This window comes from Formica exsecta, unplaced genomic scaffold (assembly GCF_003651465.1).
Source record: "Formica exsecta isolate Colony F162 unplaced genomic scaffold, ASM365146v1 scaffold293, whole genome shotgun sequence".
NCBI lineage: Eukaryota > Metazoa > Arthropoda > Insecta > Hymenoptera > Formicidae > Formica > Formica exsecta.
Genome location: NW_021850188.1, coordinates 96,828 through 113,363, shown reverse-complemented (window position 1 = coordinate 113,363; position 16,536 = coordinate 96,828). Strand labels below are relative to the sequence as shown.

The 16,536-nt window shown below is 34.7% G+C and overlaps 3 protein-coding genes across 5 annotated transcripts in view; 2 read left to right on the top strand and 1 right to left on the bottom strand.

The window, feature by feature from the left end:
* LOC115237379 (protein MLP1-like) overlaps positions 1-4,910 on the top strand; it is a 10,485-nt gene extending 5,575 nt beyond the window's left edge. For both annotated transcript variants that reach the window (XM_029810372.1, XM_029810371.1), the window contains exons 4-7: positions 1-2,127; positions 2,436-2,530; positions 3,281-3,582; positions 3,696-4,910. In XM_029810372.1, coding sequence (XP_029666232.1) covers positions 1-2,127; positions 2,436-2,530; positions 3,281-3,582; positions 3,696-4,437 — 3,266 coding nt within the window. In that variant the 3' untranslated portion in view covers positions 4,438-4,910. The remainder of the gene's footprint in view (positions 2,128-2,435; positions 2,531-3,280; positions 3,583-3,695) is intronic.
* Positions 4,911-8,469: 3,559 nt separating this feature from the next.
* LOC115237382 (abnormal spindle-like microcephaly-associated protein homolog) lies at positions 8,470-11,203 on the top strand. The gene is made up of 2 exons (XM_029810374.1): positions 8,470-9,061; positions 10,120-11,203. The coding sequence occupies exon 1, from the start codon at positions 8,600-8,602 to the stop codon at positions 8,993-8,995; it is 396 nt and encodes a 131-aa protein (XP_029666234.1). The 5' UTR covers positions 8,470-8,599; the 3' UTR covers positions 8,996-9,061; positions 10,120-11,203.
* A 443-nt stretch (positions 11,204-11,646) lies between these two features.
* LOC115237383 (neuroparsin-A-like) lies at positions 11,647-15,913 on the bottom strand. 2 transcript variants are annotated; one of them, XR_003884334.1, is made up of 5 exons: positions 15,741-15,913; positions 13,462-13,528; positions 13,251-13,377; positions 12,592-12,895; positions 11,647-12,541 (listed from the first exon to the last, which is right to left on the bottom strand). XR_003884334.1 is itself a non-coding variant. In XM_029810375.1 (4 exons), exons 2-4 carry the CDS (start codon positions 13,512-13,514, stop codon positions 12,683-12,685), a joined length of 393 nt encoding a protein of 130 aa, XP_029666235.1. In that variant the 5' UTR covers positions 13,515-13,528; positions 15,741-15,912; the 3' UTR covers positions 11,647-12,682. The 2 variants fall into 2 exon arrangements, 1 of the variants encoding a protein (XP_029666235.1); XM_029810375.1 differs by having other exon boundaries at positions 11,647-12,895; positions 15,741-15,912.
* Positions 15,914-16,536: the final 623 nt, after the last annotated feature.

Below are 16,536 nucleotides of genomic sequence, written 5' to 3'. Positions count from 1 at the left end.
CGGAAGAGAACGGAAGCACGCAGGACACCCGCACAATTACATCGAGTGACGTGAAAGAAAGTACTGCGAGCAATCGTTCCATCGAGAGTCCGAGTCTGGATAGACCAGTAGTGCCAGAGTTGAACCTTGACTCTCTTCAAGATAACACGGTATCGTCCTTCAAAATGACGGCGAATGGAACAGTGACGAAAGAGGACAACGATAGTCCTAGGGAGAGCGACACCACGACGTCGTTAATCGAGCCATTGATTTCAGATGAGAGATTGATGAACCAGCAGGCTTTAGCTGATCGCGAAGAAAATGTTGCTGAAGAGCTCACGGAAAGTTTATCGAGACATCTGCAGTCGGAAGTTCCAGAGACCGATCAATTATATCGAGCGGAACATGCGGAATATGAATGGCTGGAGAAGGATCTGTTGTCTCTGGAAACCAATTTAGAGGACGAAGTAAAATCTCAGGAAAACAGTATGGTTTTACCGGAAGATGTTGTTCTAATTGGCCCGCTTTTACGAGACGAGGAGATGAAAAAGAAATTAGAAAATGAGGAAGAGATTGCGAGAGAATTGATAGGCTCGCTAGAAGAGGATATGCAACTTTACGCTAAAGACTTAATGTTAGAAGAGAAGTCTAAAGATAGTGGAGAACCTGAGAAAAGCAATTCAAGTGTGAATGACAAATCTAATCGCTCTTTGTCGGAATCTGTTGATGAACAGGAAAAAAGGGAATGTGAAATTTCTTCAGAGGAAATTCAAACTTTAGATAAAGATGCAAAGGCTGAAGTAATTAATGAATTATCTAGCCAGATGGCGGATATTAAACAAGATCACAAAGATAAGAACACTGTAATAATAGGCAATGAACTTGAAGAACTTAAATTGGAAGTGGAAGAGAAAGATTGTGTAGAAATTAGGCACGTTGCGCCTTTAGCACAATTTGAGCAGGACGAATTACTAGAATTTAATGGTGCACAAACAATAGAAAAGAATGAAGAGAAGATTACAGTCGAAAGTAAGCTTGATATTATTGATACAGTTTCTTTCAATAATAAAGAAAATCTTGAAGACAAGCAAACAAGCGTTGCAGAAGTTATAGAGAACCAAAGCAACGAAAGTACGAATAAGGATGAGGAGAAGATTACAGTCGAAACTAAGCTTGATATTATTGATACGGCTTCTACCAATGATAAGGAAAATCTTGAAGACAAGCAAACAAGCGTTGAAGAAGTTATAGAGAGTCAAAGCAACGAAAGTACGAATAAAATTGAAGAATTACATAAACAACGAAAAGAAAGTGAAGAAAATATAAAAGATGGAAAGATAGAGAAGGATGAGGAGAAGATTACAATCGAAAGTAAGCTTGATATTATTGATATGGTTTCTACTAATAATCAGGAAAATCTTGAAGACAAGCAAACAAGCGTTGAAGAAGTTATAGAGAGCCAAAATAACGAAAGTACAAATAAAATTGAAGAATTACATGAACAACAAAAAAAAAGTGAAGAAAACATACAAAATAAAGAAGAATGTGAGAAAGAGAAATTGAAAATTGAAGAAAAACGAGAACAAAAAGAAATAGAAATAGATGAAGAATGCCAGCAAGAGAAATCGGAGAAATACACGCAAGAAGATCTAAAAATCCAAGAAAAAGATGATTACGAAAATTTACAATTACAGGAAAAAATTGTGGATATGAAAACAGTGCCTTTGGAAACAATAGAATCAAGAAAAGGCTTGATGAACGAATCGACGAATGACGATGATGACCATGGAGAGACTAACGATAAGCTAATTACTTGTGACGAATTCGTTACTGACGATAGTATAGAAAAAGATGTGAAAAATAACGAGATAGAAAAACATAAAGATCTTTCAACAAAGATAGAGGATGTTCACAAGCCAATTGCAAGTGTAATATCGGAACAATCGACGAAAGATCATTTTCATGGTGGATATTGGATTACGGAAACAAAATCATCGACCGTGGAGACAGTGATTGAAACTTCTGATCTTAATGCGAATATAGACGAGGGGATAGAGCCTGCTGCTGATGTGCCAGAAATTATCAAAGATGAATCGCTTATTCAGAAAAAAGATGATTTTTATTTAGCAGTTGTGAAAATCCAAGCTTGTGAGTAATGCTTGTGTTTAATAAAATTATGTTATTAATTGTGATACTTTAATTATATTGCGTTAATAATGTAAACTAACTATTAATTTTTTTATCATTTAATATATTTAAGTCACACAGTAAAATTTAAAAAAAGATAAGTTCGATTAATTTCAAGGATATAAATAATATCGCATCGTCCATTCTATCGAGATCAGAAGGTGGAGTAATAAAATAAATACTATTTTGAGATAAATATGATATAATAAAACGCATAATCTGTTTTAAGAGATGATAAAAAAATAAGTAACAAAAATCGTTTTGTGAAGGTTTCCGAGGATTTTTAACGCGTCGTCGTATGAAAGAAGATGTAAACTCGAAATCTGTTTCGAATAACGTTTCTTCGGTACAGAAAACAGATACAGTAAGTAGAATAATTATAATAACACTAATTAATTTTATTTAACTAATCCCTGAAAGATAATTAAAGATTAAAATTGGATAGAAATATAAATAAGTTTGATGATAACAACTTACGAAATTGAATAAAGACTATTGCTACATGCAACTGCGAACTTATATAAAACTTACATAATATTACATTGAAAAAGAAATTATTAAAATTATAGAATAGATAAAATCTTTAATAAAATAAAATTTTATCAAATACTTAAACTGTAATTTTGCATGTGTGTAGTTATTCAATATATTGAAACTGGGTCTCGAAATTGAGTCGTGTAATTTTCCTTCGTTTTGTAAAGTCGAGCAGCTGAACGTAATATTTTGTATGCCACGCCCGCCGGAAGTACATTACGTAAAAGAGGAAGCGACAGGTCACTGCTAAACGTCAGCGCTTTCGTGATTGCAACAGACAGTTCGGTTATTTGGCAATAACAAGCTTGGCAGCTGCACCTCAAGAGCTCTGTTAAACTCCCTTAAAATAATTGTTTCTTAGATCCAAATTGATGTTCACGACTTTACAAACATTATGTCTGTTAGATTTCCTTAAATTTTGTATTTTTAAATAAAATTTAAAATTTCTTTAATAAGTAATTATTTAAGTATATTTAGGGATACAATTTTTTTCTCTTTCTGGAAAGGATATGTCTTCCATTTCTTAACATTAAAAAAAATAACGATATAATCAACAATTCTATAGATTATTAATTTTTAGAAGGATCATTTAACGGTGCCGCATCCTTCAAGTTTGCGAGAAGCCAGAACTGGAAGGCAACGTCTTCGACGAGAGGAAGCTCTACGAAATACTACTCTCTCATTGGAGAATGCTTTCGCTACAGGTAGACTTCAACATACTGGCGAGTTTCATGATTCCGTGCCGTTGCCTCTTTTCGATTCAATATACCGTAAGGCTAATTCAACGACGGACGAATTTTTGAATAAAACGATTCAGGAGGATGTAGAACAAACTAATCAATCTGATACTGCAGAATCTAATGCCAACAAGAGCGATTCCGTGTAAGTAATTCTTATAAAAGAATTAAATATTTTTTGCTTCTTAATAATTTATATTAAAATATACCATAAAATAAAGATAGCATCGTGTATAAATATCTTTTTGCTTTATACAGTCACGATGACGAACACGGAGGGAGTTTTGAGAAAGGCAACGTCTTCACCGATCATTCGACTTTTCCAATCGTGATGCATCTCCTAGCGGATGCATCTCGTAATTGCCGCTTTACGGTCAATCAGAACTCCCATTCTGATTTTGATGCAAACGCAGGAGGAGCGAAACCTAAGGAACCGACACTGACGGATATCTTGATGCTGGGTTATCCGAGAGACGATGAGAATCGATACTTAAATTTCATAACCAGCGTGGAGGATCTGGGCTCCAACATGGATTCCTTGTCTCTAGACGACACAATAAAGAGCTCGAAAAACGCCGACGCTCATCCTTCGACTACTTCCGGCGAGGGTAGCCTCAGGGAACCTCTGGCTCTTCCGGGCACCCCTCAGGGTGTCGTGATCGAGGAGGTGACTAGTCTGAACGCTGAACTTGTCCCATCGGAGTCCGCGACAAAATCGTCGACCGCGTCGAAAACCTCGCTAGATACAAATAGCTTGGTGCCATCGGAGGAATGTACCCTCGAGGACGAAAAGAAAGATTTAGGAACGTTGCCAGAGATCATGAAGGAAATGGGAGACCGGAAACATATGGATGGAGGGACTGAAAGACAAAAGTCTGATTGCAACCTCGAGAGCATTCCAGAAAACGGTTCGCATAGTGAGGATGTGAAAAAAGAATCTAGCGAAGTCTCTTGCGACAATCACGAGCGCGTGGAAGAAGAGAAGAATGAAAAGACGTGATTTATAAATATATAAAGATATATGGAGTGAATCGAAGCACGGCACGATTAGTTCCTTCGATTAAGATCGTCGCTTGTGTGTGTGTGTGTGAGATAATAATTATCGCGATACTTTCACTCTGCATGCATTTTAGGATAATTTTGCAAGGAGACATTATTGTTCCACATTATTCTTAACTTCTATGATTTAGAATCTCTAATTTTTATATATTATAATTATTATAATTTATATAGATATAGGAATAATATGAGTAGAGACTATTTCTCAGGAATAGTTTAATTTAAAGTATACATTATATATGCCGTGCAATTACCAATATACGTATAGAAGATACAATGAGTTCTAGATTTGCAATTGTACTACACAATACAAGCGAACGATCTCTTCCCACTTTTACTACGTACATAGTTCGGAGATATACATATATCTTTATAAATGCTGCACAGAGCAGTAATAAATTGTATGATAAATTACAATTTGTTTTCATTTTAGAATATCTATATATTTCATGTATAAAAAATAACAATTTTAATCAATATTACATAACTATACAAGAGATAACGCCGCACCTTATGCACATTAACAGTGCTATGAATTAATCGCAAAAGTCGTGAAGATAAAAATATTTAATATTGTTTCATTTCTTAATATTATATATTGCTATCAATTCTATTGCTATCAATTCTAACATTTCGATCTGCAAAACTTCCTCGGAGAATCAGTAACTAGAATTGGTAGCAATATATAAAATTAAGAAACGAAACAAGATTACATTTTTCATCCTCACGATTTTTGCGATTAATTCATATTGCACATATCATTATGCACTGTTATTGTGCATAAGCGGCATTATAATTGTATAATGTAAACACATCGAGAATATCTTATCATTGAGTATGCTTCATTTATAACTTACGATTATCTCTTGTATAGTTGTGTAATATTGATTAAAATTATTATTAATTAAAACTAAATATATATATATAGAGAGAGAGAGAGAGAGAGAGAGAGAGAGAGAGAGAGTTTTATGATTGAAAAGTTTCATCTTCCAGACATAGTGATCGCTAATTGTTCATAATAATTAAAGAACTTTGAATCTCGGACCGGCACTGTTTTGCATTTTGATCACGCGGAATGCAAACGGATCTCGGGTACACGGACCTTGATACATATTTTTAGTGCCTGCCGTGATAGAGAGAGAAACGAGAGGAACGAGAGAATCAGTATCGTGATCGTTGCGAGCATTCATTGAGCGGGGATCCAAGGTAAGAGCACGACGTCGCGGTGACGCCATCAGGCGTCGCGACGACGGCATCATCGTCGCCGTCGCCACCGCGGCCACTCGCGCGTAGTCATCACCGCGACCTGTCGCTGCTCTCTCTTTCGTCGTGTATATTGTTCGCTTCCGTATGTAAACGATATTGCCACTTCGGGAGAATCAGTCACGTTTGCCGATAGTTGTCAGTGATTACTCTGCTGCAGTTTTGTCGTATCCGGTATTTGATACGTCCGGTATCTCTGAGGTAAGCAAGGTCAGCAAGCGCAAACGCGAATTGCACAAACTATATATAAGATAGATGGTGCAGACAGATAACATTATTCCAAAAAATTTATCAGAAAATCTATATAGAGTATATATATACATATATATAAATTTTTATATATAATATTTAATAATATATTTTATATATATATATATTTTTTTTCTCTTATTTTATTATATTTTTATTTAGGTTTCTATAGAATGGAATATAAACGGCATGGCTTTCGGCTGAACTTATTTATTTTTTTTAAATATATTATCGAAAGAATCTTGAAAATTGAGGATAGTAAAAATCAGCTTCTCTTCAGACGTTTATAATTTAAAATAACGGATATCTGTATTGCATTGGAAAACTTTGCAAATATTTTTTATAATTGTTGATATTATTGCATAGTGTGTGGATAGCAATCTGTCTATTCTCTTTTCTGTATATTTTTATAAAATTATAAAACCTATCAATATTATCTTTGCGTGAAAAGTTTATACTGATTAAAATATCATTTCGCATAATAAAGGAACAACATATCCACTTATTCTCTAGCTTAAAAAATAAAATTATTGCGTACTTTTTAAATTCTATATAATTAAATATCATAATAGAATTTAAAAAATAATATAACATTAAAAAATGAATTATATGATGCAAAAGATATCAATAATAAGATATAACGGCGAATATGCGCGGCATTCACGAGTGGGATCGTTATCGATGCTTGAGCCGGCCGATTGAACAATGTATATCGTTTGAGTGAGTATATTTTCGTGATGATGAGCATAAGAGAAGCGTTATACGCGAATATACGCTCGAGATCAAACGGCGGACGCAAGCAAATTGGAATGCTCTTGGTCGTGCGCGCGTGCGTCCGCGGACTTTTGTCGACACTCTCGCGACCATCAATCATCAATCAGCGTATATTGGCCTCAGGACGACGAATTTACTATGACGCGCGATTCGACTCACGAGACCAAAATTGATGCTATGCCCGGGCGATGTATTATACGGACACTTTGTGAGGTCCCTCTTCAATACAGGTTTATTTGACTCGGTGCGATCCATCAAATTGCACAAGTAAAAGAATATAAATCTAAATGGTATTTTTTACAATCCAAATGGTATTATTTAAAGTTTTGTAAGTTAAGTTGCTCAATTATATTTTTGAAGGAATATGAAACAAGTACTTAATTGTAAAAAAATAAAACTAAAATAAAAATTGTAATGAGAATAAAAATACTCCGATGCTTGATGCATCATATTTAATGCATGTAACACGAAAATCTTTCAGTTCAATAAAAATATTCTCGTATATAATTTTTTACTTCCTTTAAACTATATAAAGAAAGTAGATAATATAAAATAAAATTTTTCAAAATATATAAATTAAATAGAAATTATCTCTCGGAAAATAACGATTCTATTCGAGACACAATATACCTAGTGAAAGTTATATATTTTTGAATTTTATTTATAAGATAAATAATTAGTTATTGCGCTCATTTTTAGCTATCATTTATGTACCACGATTATCGGGAAGATCTGTACTCATCCTCTGCCAAGTTTGCACGAAATTAACCATCCTCTCGTGGACGCGCGGAATAAGACGTAAGGCGATCGATGACGCGGAAAAACGAGAGCTTTCGCAGCGAGGTATCATCGTAGAACGCATGCGCGATAGATCCATTCTTGCTTCGAGATGGATAAGCGCGATCGCCGAGACTCTTTGTCATGCATCCGTTACGCGTCAGTTTCCCATCTTGCTTGTAGTCAGGAGGACGCGCGATAAAGAGATCGCGGTGAGATCGGAAGTGAACAAGAGTGCTGGACCGAAGAACAATCGTTCGCATCTTTGAATCTTTTCCCGTGAAAAATCGTATTTTAACATTGATCCTAAAGAATCAGGAAGATCAGATTTGCTTCATTTCTTCTCTCGAATCGATATTTATGGATCACTGTAAAGATCGTTCAATCGATCCGCGCTACTGGAGAGCCCTACTTTTATAAATATTTTCTGCGATTTGCTTCGCAATTTTTTTATATTTAATCATAATAGATACAGCGATTTTCCAAATTAATTCCTAAAACAATCGACAGAATGTTAAGGTGATTTCCTTCTTGTAGAATTTTCAGAAAGGAAGAAGCTGCTCTTTCTTTCATTTTGGCGTCGATATTTATAGAAGATTGAAAGTATCCTAAAGTTTGTCCTACTTCCGCTGGTGGGATTATAAATAATCGAAGGAATATTCCGCTCTCACGATTACCCCATTTGCCTTTTAAAATAAATCTTCAAGAATAAGGAAATCTTCATCTCTCTTGATTCAGTTGGAATCAATTCTAATCGATTTCCGATTGGCAGAAAAATTCTGAACTTGGCTTGTTTTTTGAGAAACGATCTTACAAGCAATCAAGAATAATTAAAAATCGTTTTTGCTCTCGGGATCGATCTTTGTATACCGGAGATACGTGACTTTCTTCGAAAACGATCTCTGTAAGCAATCTCAGCAAACGTCTCGACGTTTCTTCGGAATCGATCCTCGTGGAATGATTTAAAGAATTCAGGTCAACGGATTTTAACGATCGAGAGACACGGTGCTTTTTCGCGTGATCGTCTTAAAACTCCATTCATGTCGCAGACTCCTAAGGAGGAGACCGACGCGATGAAGGCCAATACAGCAGCAACAAAGATCCAGGCCAACTTTCGTGGATATCGTGTACGTAAGCAGTTGAAGGAATCCACACCACGTCGTCGTCAGAGTCAGCAGCGACAGGATCAGGACCCGCAGGAGCAGCAGCAGAATCAACAACAACAGCGGGAATTTTCGAAGCCAAAGGAACATCTTTTCAAGAGACAGAACACTCGGGAGACACTCGAGGAGAAGTCAGCGACCAAGATCCAGGCGGGTATTCGTGGCTTTCTGGTGCGGAAGAGGCAACAGGCGGTTCAGGCCGCGGCGACGAGGATTCAGGCCGGCTTCCGTGGCTTCAAGACGCGAAAGTTGCTGAAACAGAACGGTCAATAGTTTGTACTTGCTGATCTCTTCCCATCGGACGAAGGATGACATAAGGCGTCGACGTGTATATTAAAGGTGCTTCTCATTTATATCTCTGATTGCGCTGACGTAAATTTACAGCCGCTATGAATGTGCATTTGTGTTTGTTGCCAAGTTGAGTAAAAGATGTAAGAATTCCTTGGATCTAGTTTTTCTCTATTCTTTTATAAGCTTTGATATATACAGGATGGGCTCAAACGTTCCGGTCAGATTTTGAGATTTTATAGGAAATTTAATTTCGAACAAAAAGTTTCCGATAAATATGGGTCGAAAAATGCTTCCTTAAAAAGTTAGCGGCTAAAAACCTCTGAAATCACGATTATTTTATATACGCACACGCACACGCACACGCACACGCACACGCACACGCACACGCACACGCACACACGCACACGCACACGCACACACACACATTATCGTAAATATAGAATGTCTAATTCTTTTTTAGTTCATATTGATATTATGAAATTAATTATTTCTACATATTTGTTAACCACTTGTTGTCACCAAAAATATTGTTTTATAGCATAGCTTCTGTTTGAAATATAAACAATAGAGGAATAAAAAAAATTAATAAACAAGTTCATCACATGTTAATCAAGAAATGATAATTTATTCAACTATTATTAATCTAAAAATTTTAGCTTAATAATCTTGTTTTGAAAGAATTATCTGAAATAATAGAGGATTGTCACAGGAGAAAGAATAGTTTTGTGTATCACATAATTAACATTATCTAATATCTTCTGTTATGCAAACATTGTATGATCGACAATATAGCCAGAACTGCCTATGAAATAAAAAACATTTTTAGTCTCTATCTTTGAAGCGTATGTTTGCGATGATTGCAACGATTGCGTGCTAATATTAATCATCACTCATTAACTGCAGAAGGAAAATGTAAACAGCTGCAACATGTGTGCATCTGTGACATCTCATCACTCGGATGCGGCTTTTACAAACGCGGTTTAAATATAACACTGAGCTCGCCCCGAGCCCTTGACCCTTAAATTCTTAGCATCGAATTCTCTGGCATGCGTCTCTCGATTATCTCAATATACTTATTCTCATATTATTTGTCGGTTGTTTTTCAGTAATACGTGGATTCGTTCGTGTAGTCGGAGGAAATCTCAGAATTGGATCGGAGATGTCGAAGAAACAACTTTTAATTAAATCAATTACGTTGATCTTCGCAATGCTTGACATGTGTATATTTTTGGGACACTGTGTATTTTTGAACACAAACTTCGTGAAATTTGCCGAATACCATCTCCAGAATTTAATGAATGATAACTAATGACACATTGTTTTATAACAATCTTTATCATTATCATTATTTTTAATTTAGTTTGATTTTTTTCTACGCTAACTTTCGTATAATGCTGATAACGATAAACAATGAAGACAAAAGCAATAATAGAAGACGTTGTTTTAAGAAAGTAATCGATATACATATATGTATGCGATATAAGTTAGTTAAATGATTATGTGAATCTGTTGAAAAATTCTCTTGTTATTTTATGTCATTTTTATTGCGATGTAATTAAGGTATTAATTTGAGCGCAAATTAAAGATATATTTCTATATTGTAATTTCGTATCTACGTGAATCTTGTCGATAAACGATATATGTATTTATATAATGAGTAGTGTGTGTGTGTGTGTGTGTGTATAGATGTATATATACTTTTTTGTCATATACTTGCATTATATTTCACAATTTTGCTTTGATTTTATGGATAATAAATCTTTAGTCTTTATAATAATTATTTTTTAGCACACATTTAATATATTAGTGTCAATTTTGAAAACTTTTTCTTTCCTTTATGGTTGGTTAGGCCTCTATACAGAATTTGCCTGTACGCCAGTTGGTGTTTATATGAATTATAATCGATCACTAGTTAATGGTGCAATAACTAGTGTATAAAAATGATCTTCCAGAGGAAGATGAGTTGCAAAAATTCTGAAACTATATTGGAACTTGCGCAAAAACATGCTTAAAACAATTTTGAAAACTGAGAAAGAATCATTAAAATTCATTTAATAGTGAGTATGTTTCACATTATTTAGTGTATATACAATTGTTATATTTTTTTTTAACTAATTGCAAATATGTAAAATCATTATATGCATGTTCATCATATTAGTATGTATGTAAATTCAAAATAAAAGAATACACGAGAAAAAGCTGTTATCCGATGAGAGACCAACAGTTTGCCAATATCTTTGGATGGCAGCACTTGATTACAGAAAAGGCTATGCTATGTCGAGATACTAGATAAAACTTTCAATTTTAATATCAGTAACACATTTTTTTAGTTTTCTCTCGAGAAAAAAAATCGATGTATTTAACGAACAAAAAATTAAAAATATATTTAAATTAAAAAAAACACGTAAATTAAAATCTAGAAAACGTGAAAACTAGATATATATTTATCATTGTAAACATTTAAAGCTATTTTCATTTATCATTGTAAACAAATCTTTTTATCTCATTTATCATCATGAAGAAACAATTTTATCCGTCATTGTAAATAAAAATATTCTTATTCCGCTTAAAAGCACATAAACAAAGTTATTTGAATGAGGGAAGGTAAGGAGTCAATATCAATAATGCGCATATGAATGCAGCCAATTTTATTTTGTCGTCCGTTATATAGGGTGGCGTTCACCAAACACTCACGGCTGGTCTCCGCAAAAATACCGAGAGCTACGTAAAATACTCGTCGCGTTTTTAAGACGCCCACGAATGACTAGTCAAATAAATAAAAATATAAAATACATTATGCGACAACGAAAAAAATAGTTCTTCTTTTTTTATTAATTATTAATAATAGTCCGTTAAAGAAGCAATACATTTGTGATATACTGATAATATTTTAATATCTAACTAAGTAAGCGCGCGTTTTATCGGGAGAATGTTAAAGACTTTAAAAATAAAAAATGTATCAATATTAAGAATATATATTGAAACGAGTTCGTAAAAGTTGGAACAACTTTTGTAAACGACTAAAGGAATGTCAAAATTTTTAGATCGACAATATTTGTAATGACGAGGGTTCCTTCCTCTTCGTTCGTTTTATCCGCGATATTTTTTCTCGTGTTCCCATTTGTATTTCGATTGACGCTCTCGATTTTCGGCGGAAACCTTTACGGTGGATTCGCGTGGGAATATGGAGGACCCAGTCATCGCCTCGTGCGCGTATTCCGCGAGAGACGCGATTCACAGCCAAGAATCATGCGCGTGATTCATCGAGTATCTCACGAGATCAAGCTAGCCGACGACGCACGCTCGCTCACGCGCGCGCATCCGCGTTTCATTGAGGCGTGCGTGGATAGAACACGATAATTAACACAGTAATTAAAAAATCACAGAAATGCCATTAAACACGGACAGGGGCACCGTTGTCTCGCGGAAAGGGATAGAGACTCGGGCCCCGACGAGTTATCTATCACAATCGTAGATACTTATTAATGAGATTATACACATCATGAAATGTAATAAATAATTCGGAAAATCGCTAATATATATACTCATTTTTCTCTTTCTCTCCTATCTCTTCCTCTCTCGTTTTACATTTGTTTTCCGCATTCGTCGTCTTCATCCATCCGTCATCCTTTTCGTTCATCCTGAGCGGCTTGTGGGTTGGGTTTCCGTTTACTTAGTAATTCTTTCGAGGGAAAATCTATCGAAGCGACGGATGATATCCTCGAGATGACTTCCCGATTCCAGATGGGGCAGACAAGCACGATTCGCGAAGCAGTCGAGGGAGTCCAGACTACAGCCGGCACATCGGTTGCAACTGCACATCAATCCGTCGCCGCACACGCCCCACCTCTCGCTCGGACCACCGCACCTCTGGCCAGGGCCCTATAAAGCGGTGCGGCGACAATAAGAGCGCGACGAGATTTTTGTCTTTCGCAAATACTCAAATAGAAATTGATGCCAACGAGAAACATCGATGTTAAAGATTATATTTGTGAAATTTATATTAAATTTCGGAGAAGAAACTTGAAAAAGTATATAGAATATCCTAAAAAGTCGATGGATAATTGAATTTCTATTCTGTTTTCGGTTGTACGAATTAAATATTGAAATTTCATTCAACTTTGAAGCTGAACGCCAATTCCAAGAATAGTTTGGCAAGATTTTTTAAGAATATTTTTTTATGAAAATGTATCGTACATACAATTGTGCAATTGTGTTAATCGATGTTGTTACTTACTCGTCGGCATTCGGTGATACCGCAGAGAGCCGATATTACGACACCAAACTCGCATTTATCACACTCTTCGCCGCAGCCCACACACAGCTCTTGCCGGAATGTGGGATGAGCGTAGCACTTGCCGATTCTGAAACACAACATTAAGATTATATATTAATTGTAATTTATGTAAGACTTTATCTGTCACTGATCCATCTATATCAATACTTACAGGAAGATTGTGGCCAGAAAGGCGATCGCGTGAGTGAATTGAAAGGTAAGCATGATGATTCGCCGGTCTGAAACAGAGATACATTGACTCTTAATGTCTTTTTGACTACAACATTTTATATGAAATTGTATAAAATATTTAATCGGTAATTTTTATTTTAGATAATGCAAAAATGCATTTATATCTGAACTGTTTGTTATTTCTCTGCATATCACTTTTTTGTTATCTCTTCTTTTACCTATACAAATATCTCGTCAACTTAATGATTAAGACGAGCGATTCTTACGACTGGTTTAATAAATCTACGTATAGTTCTTCAAAAGGCGAAGCATAAATCGGAGAAAAAGAGCGAGAAAGAATAACGAGAAAAAGATAAAATTTACGCTAAATAAATTATTAAAACGCATTAATATTATGTACGATTTCTGCTATTTATGATAATGTCTTGCGTGGTTATTATTAAAAGTTTCATAAACTTTCTCACACATGTTTTCATCAAAGCTTGCTTTTGCTTTTATTTTTATATAATTTAGCATTATCAAAGCGCAGCCTTGTGTTTCATTGATTAGCTTAATGCTTAATTAACAATATGCCGTCGTATCAAACATCAATGTGAGTTTCATTTTTTATACCCATTCGACTTTTTCGATAGAAAATAATGCCGTTTTATAGAAAATAATCTGTTTTGTAGAAAAGATTTAATAATAGAATAACAATGAATAATTTATTTTATACGAGAGATGTGATTTGATTTTAATAATGAACCATTCTCTCGTAAAATCCCCATTATCGCAACACCATTGATGCGGATTATCTTTTCATTTACCGAGTTCAATCACCCCGCTTCAATGTCTTAGCATTACGCAAAGCAGTTCGACACGTCGGTCCAAATATCAAACTTCCATGAAATATCAAACATCCACGAAGTATCGACATCACCGTATCTCCGAGTCGAGACTTTTCATCGCCAGTACATGCTACTATGGTAGATCGGGTACGATAACGAGCTCCTTGAGATGTATATATCAAAATATATATTACAAAAAGAGATATATATATATATAAATAAAATTATAAAAAATATACAATGTTATTTGAAAAGATGTTGTTATTTTTAGGAAAATAAAAAAATTTTTTTATCCATCAAAAGATCATATATAGAACATACATTCATAGATTAAGAAACCAAATGAGCAGACTTTAGTGAACTCGCGAAAAAGAGAGAGAACACTACACACGAGAGATTCTTATAATACGCACTTTAGTCTTTAACTTAGCCACCTTGATAGCGATGGAATGAAGAATCAATCGCGTCAGCAATTATTAATTAATTAATTTTTCTATGATGATGTTTAATAATATGTATATCATTGTATTTGCGACTACATGATGTCTATTAAACCAGGCTATGATGATAATGATAAATATGATGATAATGCAGCGGCCGCGATGTGAAAGTCGCGGAAAAGCGTTCGCGCCGGCGACTCGTCTCGCGAATTAAACGGGCAAAACTGATGTCCCACATCGAGGATCCCCACTCTGCATATAGTAAAACGATTTAGCTGCAGCCTCCGTGACTTCACGGGGGCAAAGACTACCGACTTGAACCGATTCATCGATAATAAACAGAAACGCCCGCATCCAAACCAATTCAAATCCTCGTTTTGGGATCGTTCTTCGGATTATTCAGAAAATTATTATTTTTTTTTTTTTTTTTCAAGATTGCCAAGAGAAGTTAGAATAGTGCGAGATTTGAGGAAAATCCGTCCAAGATAAATTATAAAAATAATCAGACGATACCGGGAAAGTTGTCAGATTAAGCTAGAAAGCTGTGACGATCTTACGATGCGGTAAAAATGAGATAAGGAAATCAGGCATATACAAAAACCAGTTTAGGGAAAATTTTTTTTTTTTTTTTTTTTTTTTCAAGATTGCCAAGAGAAGTTAGAATAGTGCGAGATTTGAGGAAAATCCGTCCAAGATAAATTATAAAAATAATCAGACGATACCGGGAAAGTTGTCAGATTAAGCTAGAAAGCTGTGACGATCTTACGATGCGGTAAAAATGAGATAAGGAACATTTTAATTAACGATATTTGTCGTTTATACGCTAATAAATAAATAGCGATAATATATTAATATGTTTAGTTTCTCTTCTCGAAACATTGCAATATTCCATGTATAAATTGTGATAGTACAGAATTTATATCAGACAAATAAAGTACAACATCATATAAATATCATAATATACGTTGATTGCGGTTTGTGATTGTACTTACTTCACTTATAATTGTAACTATATGATTTTGCAGAATCTTTAGCGCTAAATAGAGATGAAATTTTTAAACTCTCTGGGTTCGTTGATCGAAAAATCACACCGTTTCTTGAAATAAAAATAACGAACAAATCTCTCCTGTTCTTCTGCTAATAATAAACACAAACATTTCACGCGGCCAAACACGACTTCCCATAAACATTCGTTCAAAAACAAGGAAACTGTTGGCTGACTCATAATATTGATAGACTATGGATCTCACGGCCTTCTTTATGTTTTTTTGTAAGCATATGAGTGTAACAATAAAAAAATGTATTGTTTATCTTGTATTGTTACATATAATCTTATTTTTGTCTGTCATTTTGTGAAGTTGTTGCATTCTTATCTTTATATACATATGTGTAGACTATTATTTTCGGACTCGCTCCACGCATAAAGAATAATAATATCTCTATAAAATATTGCAAAGGACTGAAAAAATATAATAAATATAATCTAACTATGATTCGACCTTGTAATTTCATAGTTATCTTCTCTTTAGATTTTTGAAGCCTCTACCGCGAGATAAACACATGATCGTTATACATTATTTACATGATTTTGCAACAAAACGTTGTTATATTTTTCACGCGAGTCCTTCTTCAGAATATGATTATTTGTGTGTCAGTATGTCTAGCGATTCTAATATCACGTAGCAACGACGTGTCGACGAATGTACAATCGGCGTGTTTTTGCAAAAATTGCATTACAATAAGATAATGGAAATGTAGATACGGCTGGCGCCTTGCGAAATATTTTGT

Bases quoted from the DNA above. Each gene is read 5' to 3' on its own strand.
- LOC115237382 (XM_029810374.1), top strand. From the start codon at position 8,600: ATGTCGCAGACTCCTAAGGAGGAGACCGACGCGATGAAGGCCAATACA.
- LOC115237383 (XM_029810375.1), bottom strand. From the start codon at position 13,514: ATGCTTACCTTTCAATTCACTCACGCGATCGCCTTTCTGGCCACAATC. The intron at 13,378-13,461 runs GTAAGTATTGAT...GTTGTGTTTCAG, and splicing joins TTTCTGGCCACAATCTTCCT to AATCGGCAAGTGCTACGCTC. The intron at 12,896-13,250 runs GTAAGTAACAAC...ACCGCTTTATAG, and splicing joins GTATCACCGAATGCCGACGA to GGCCCTGGCCAGAGGTGCGG.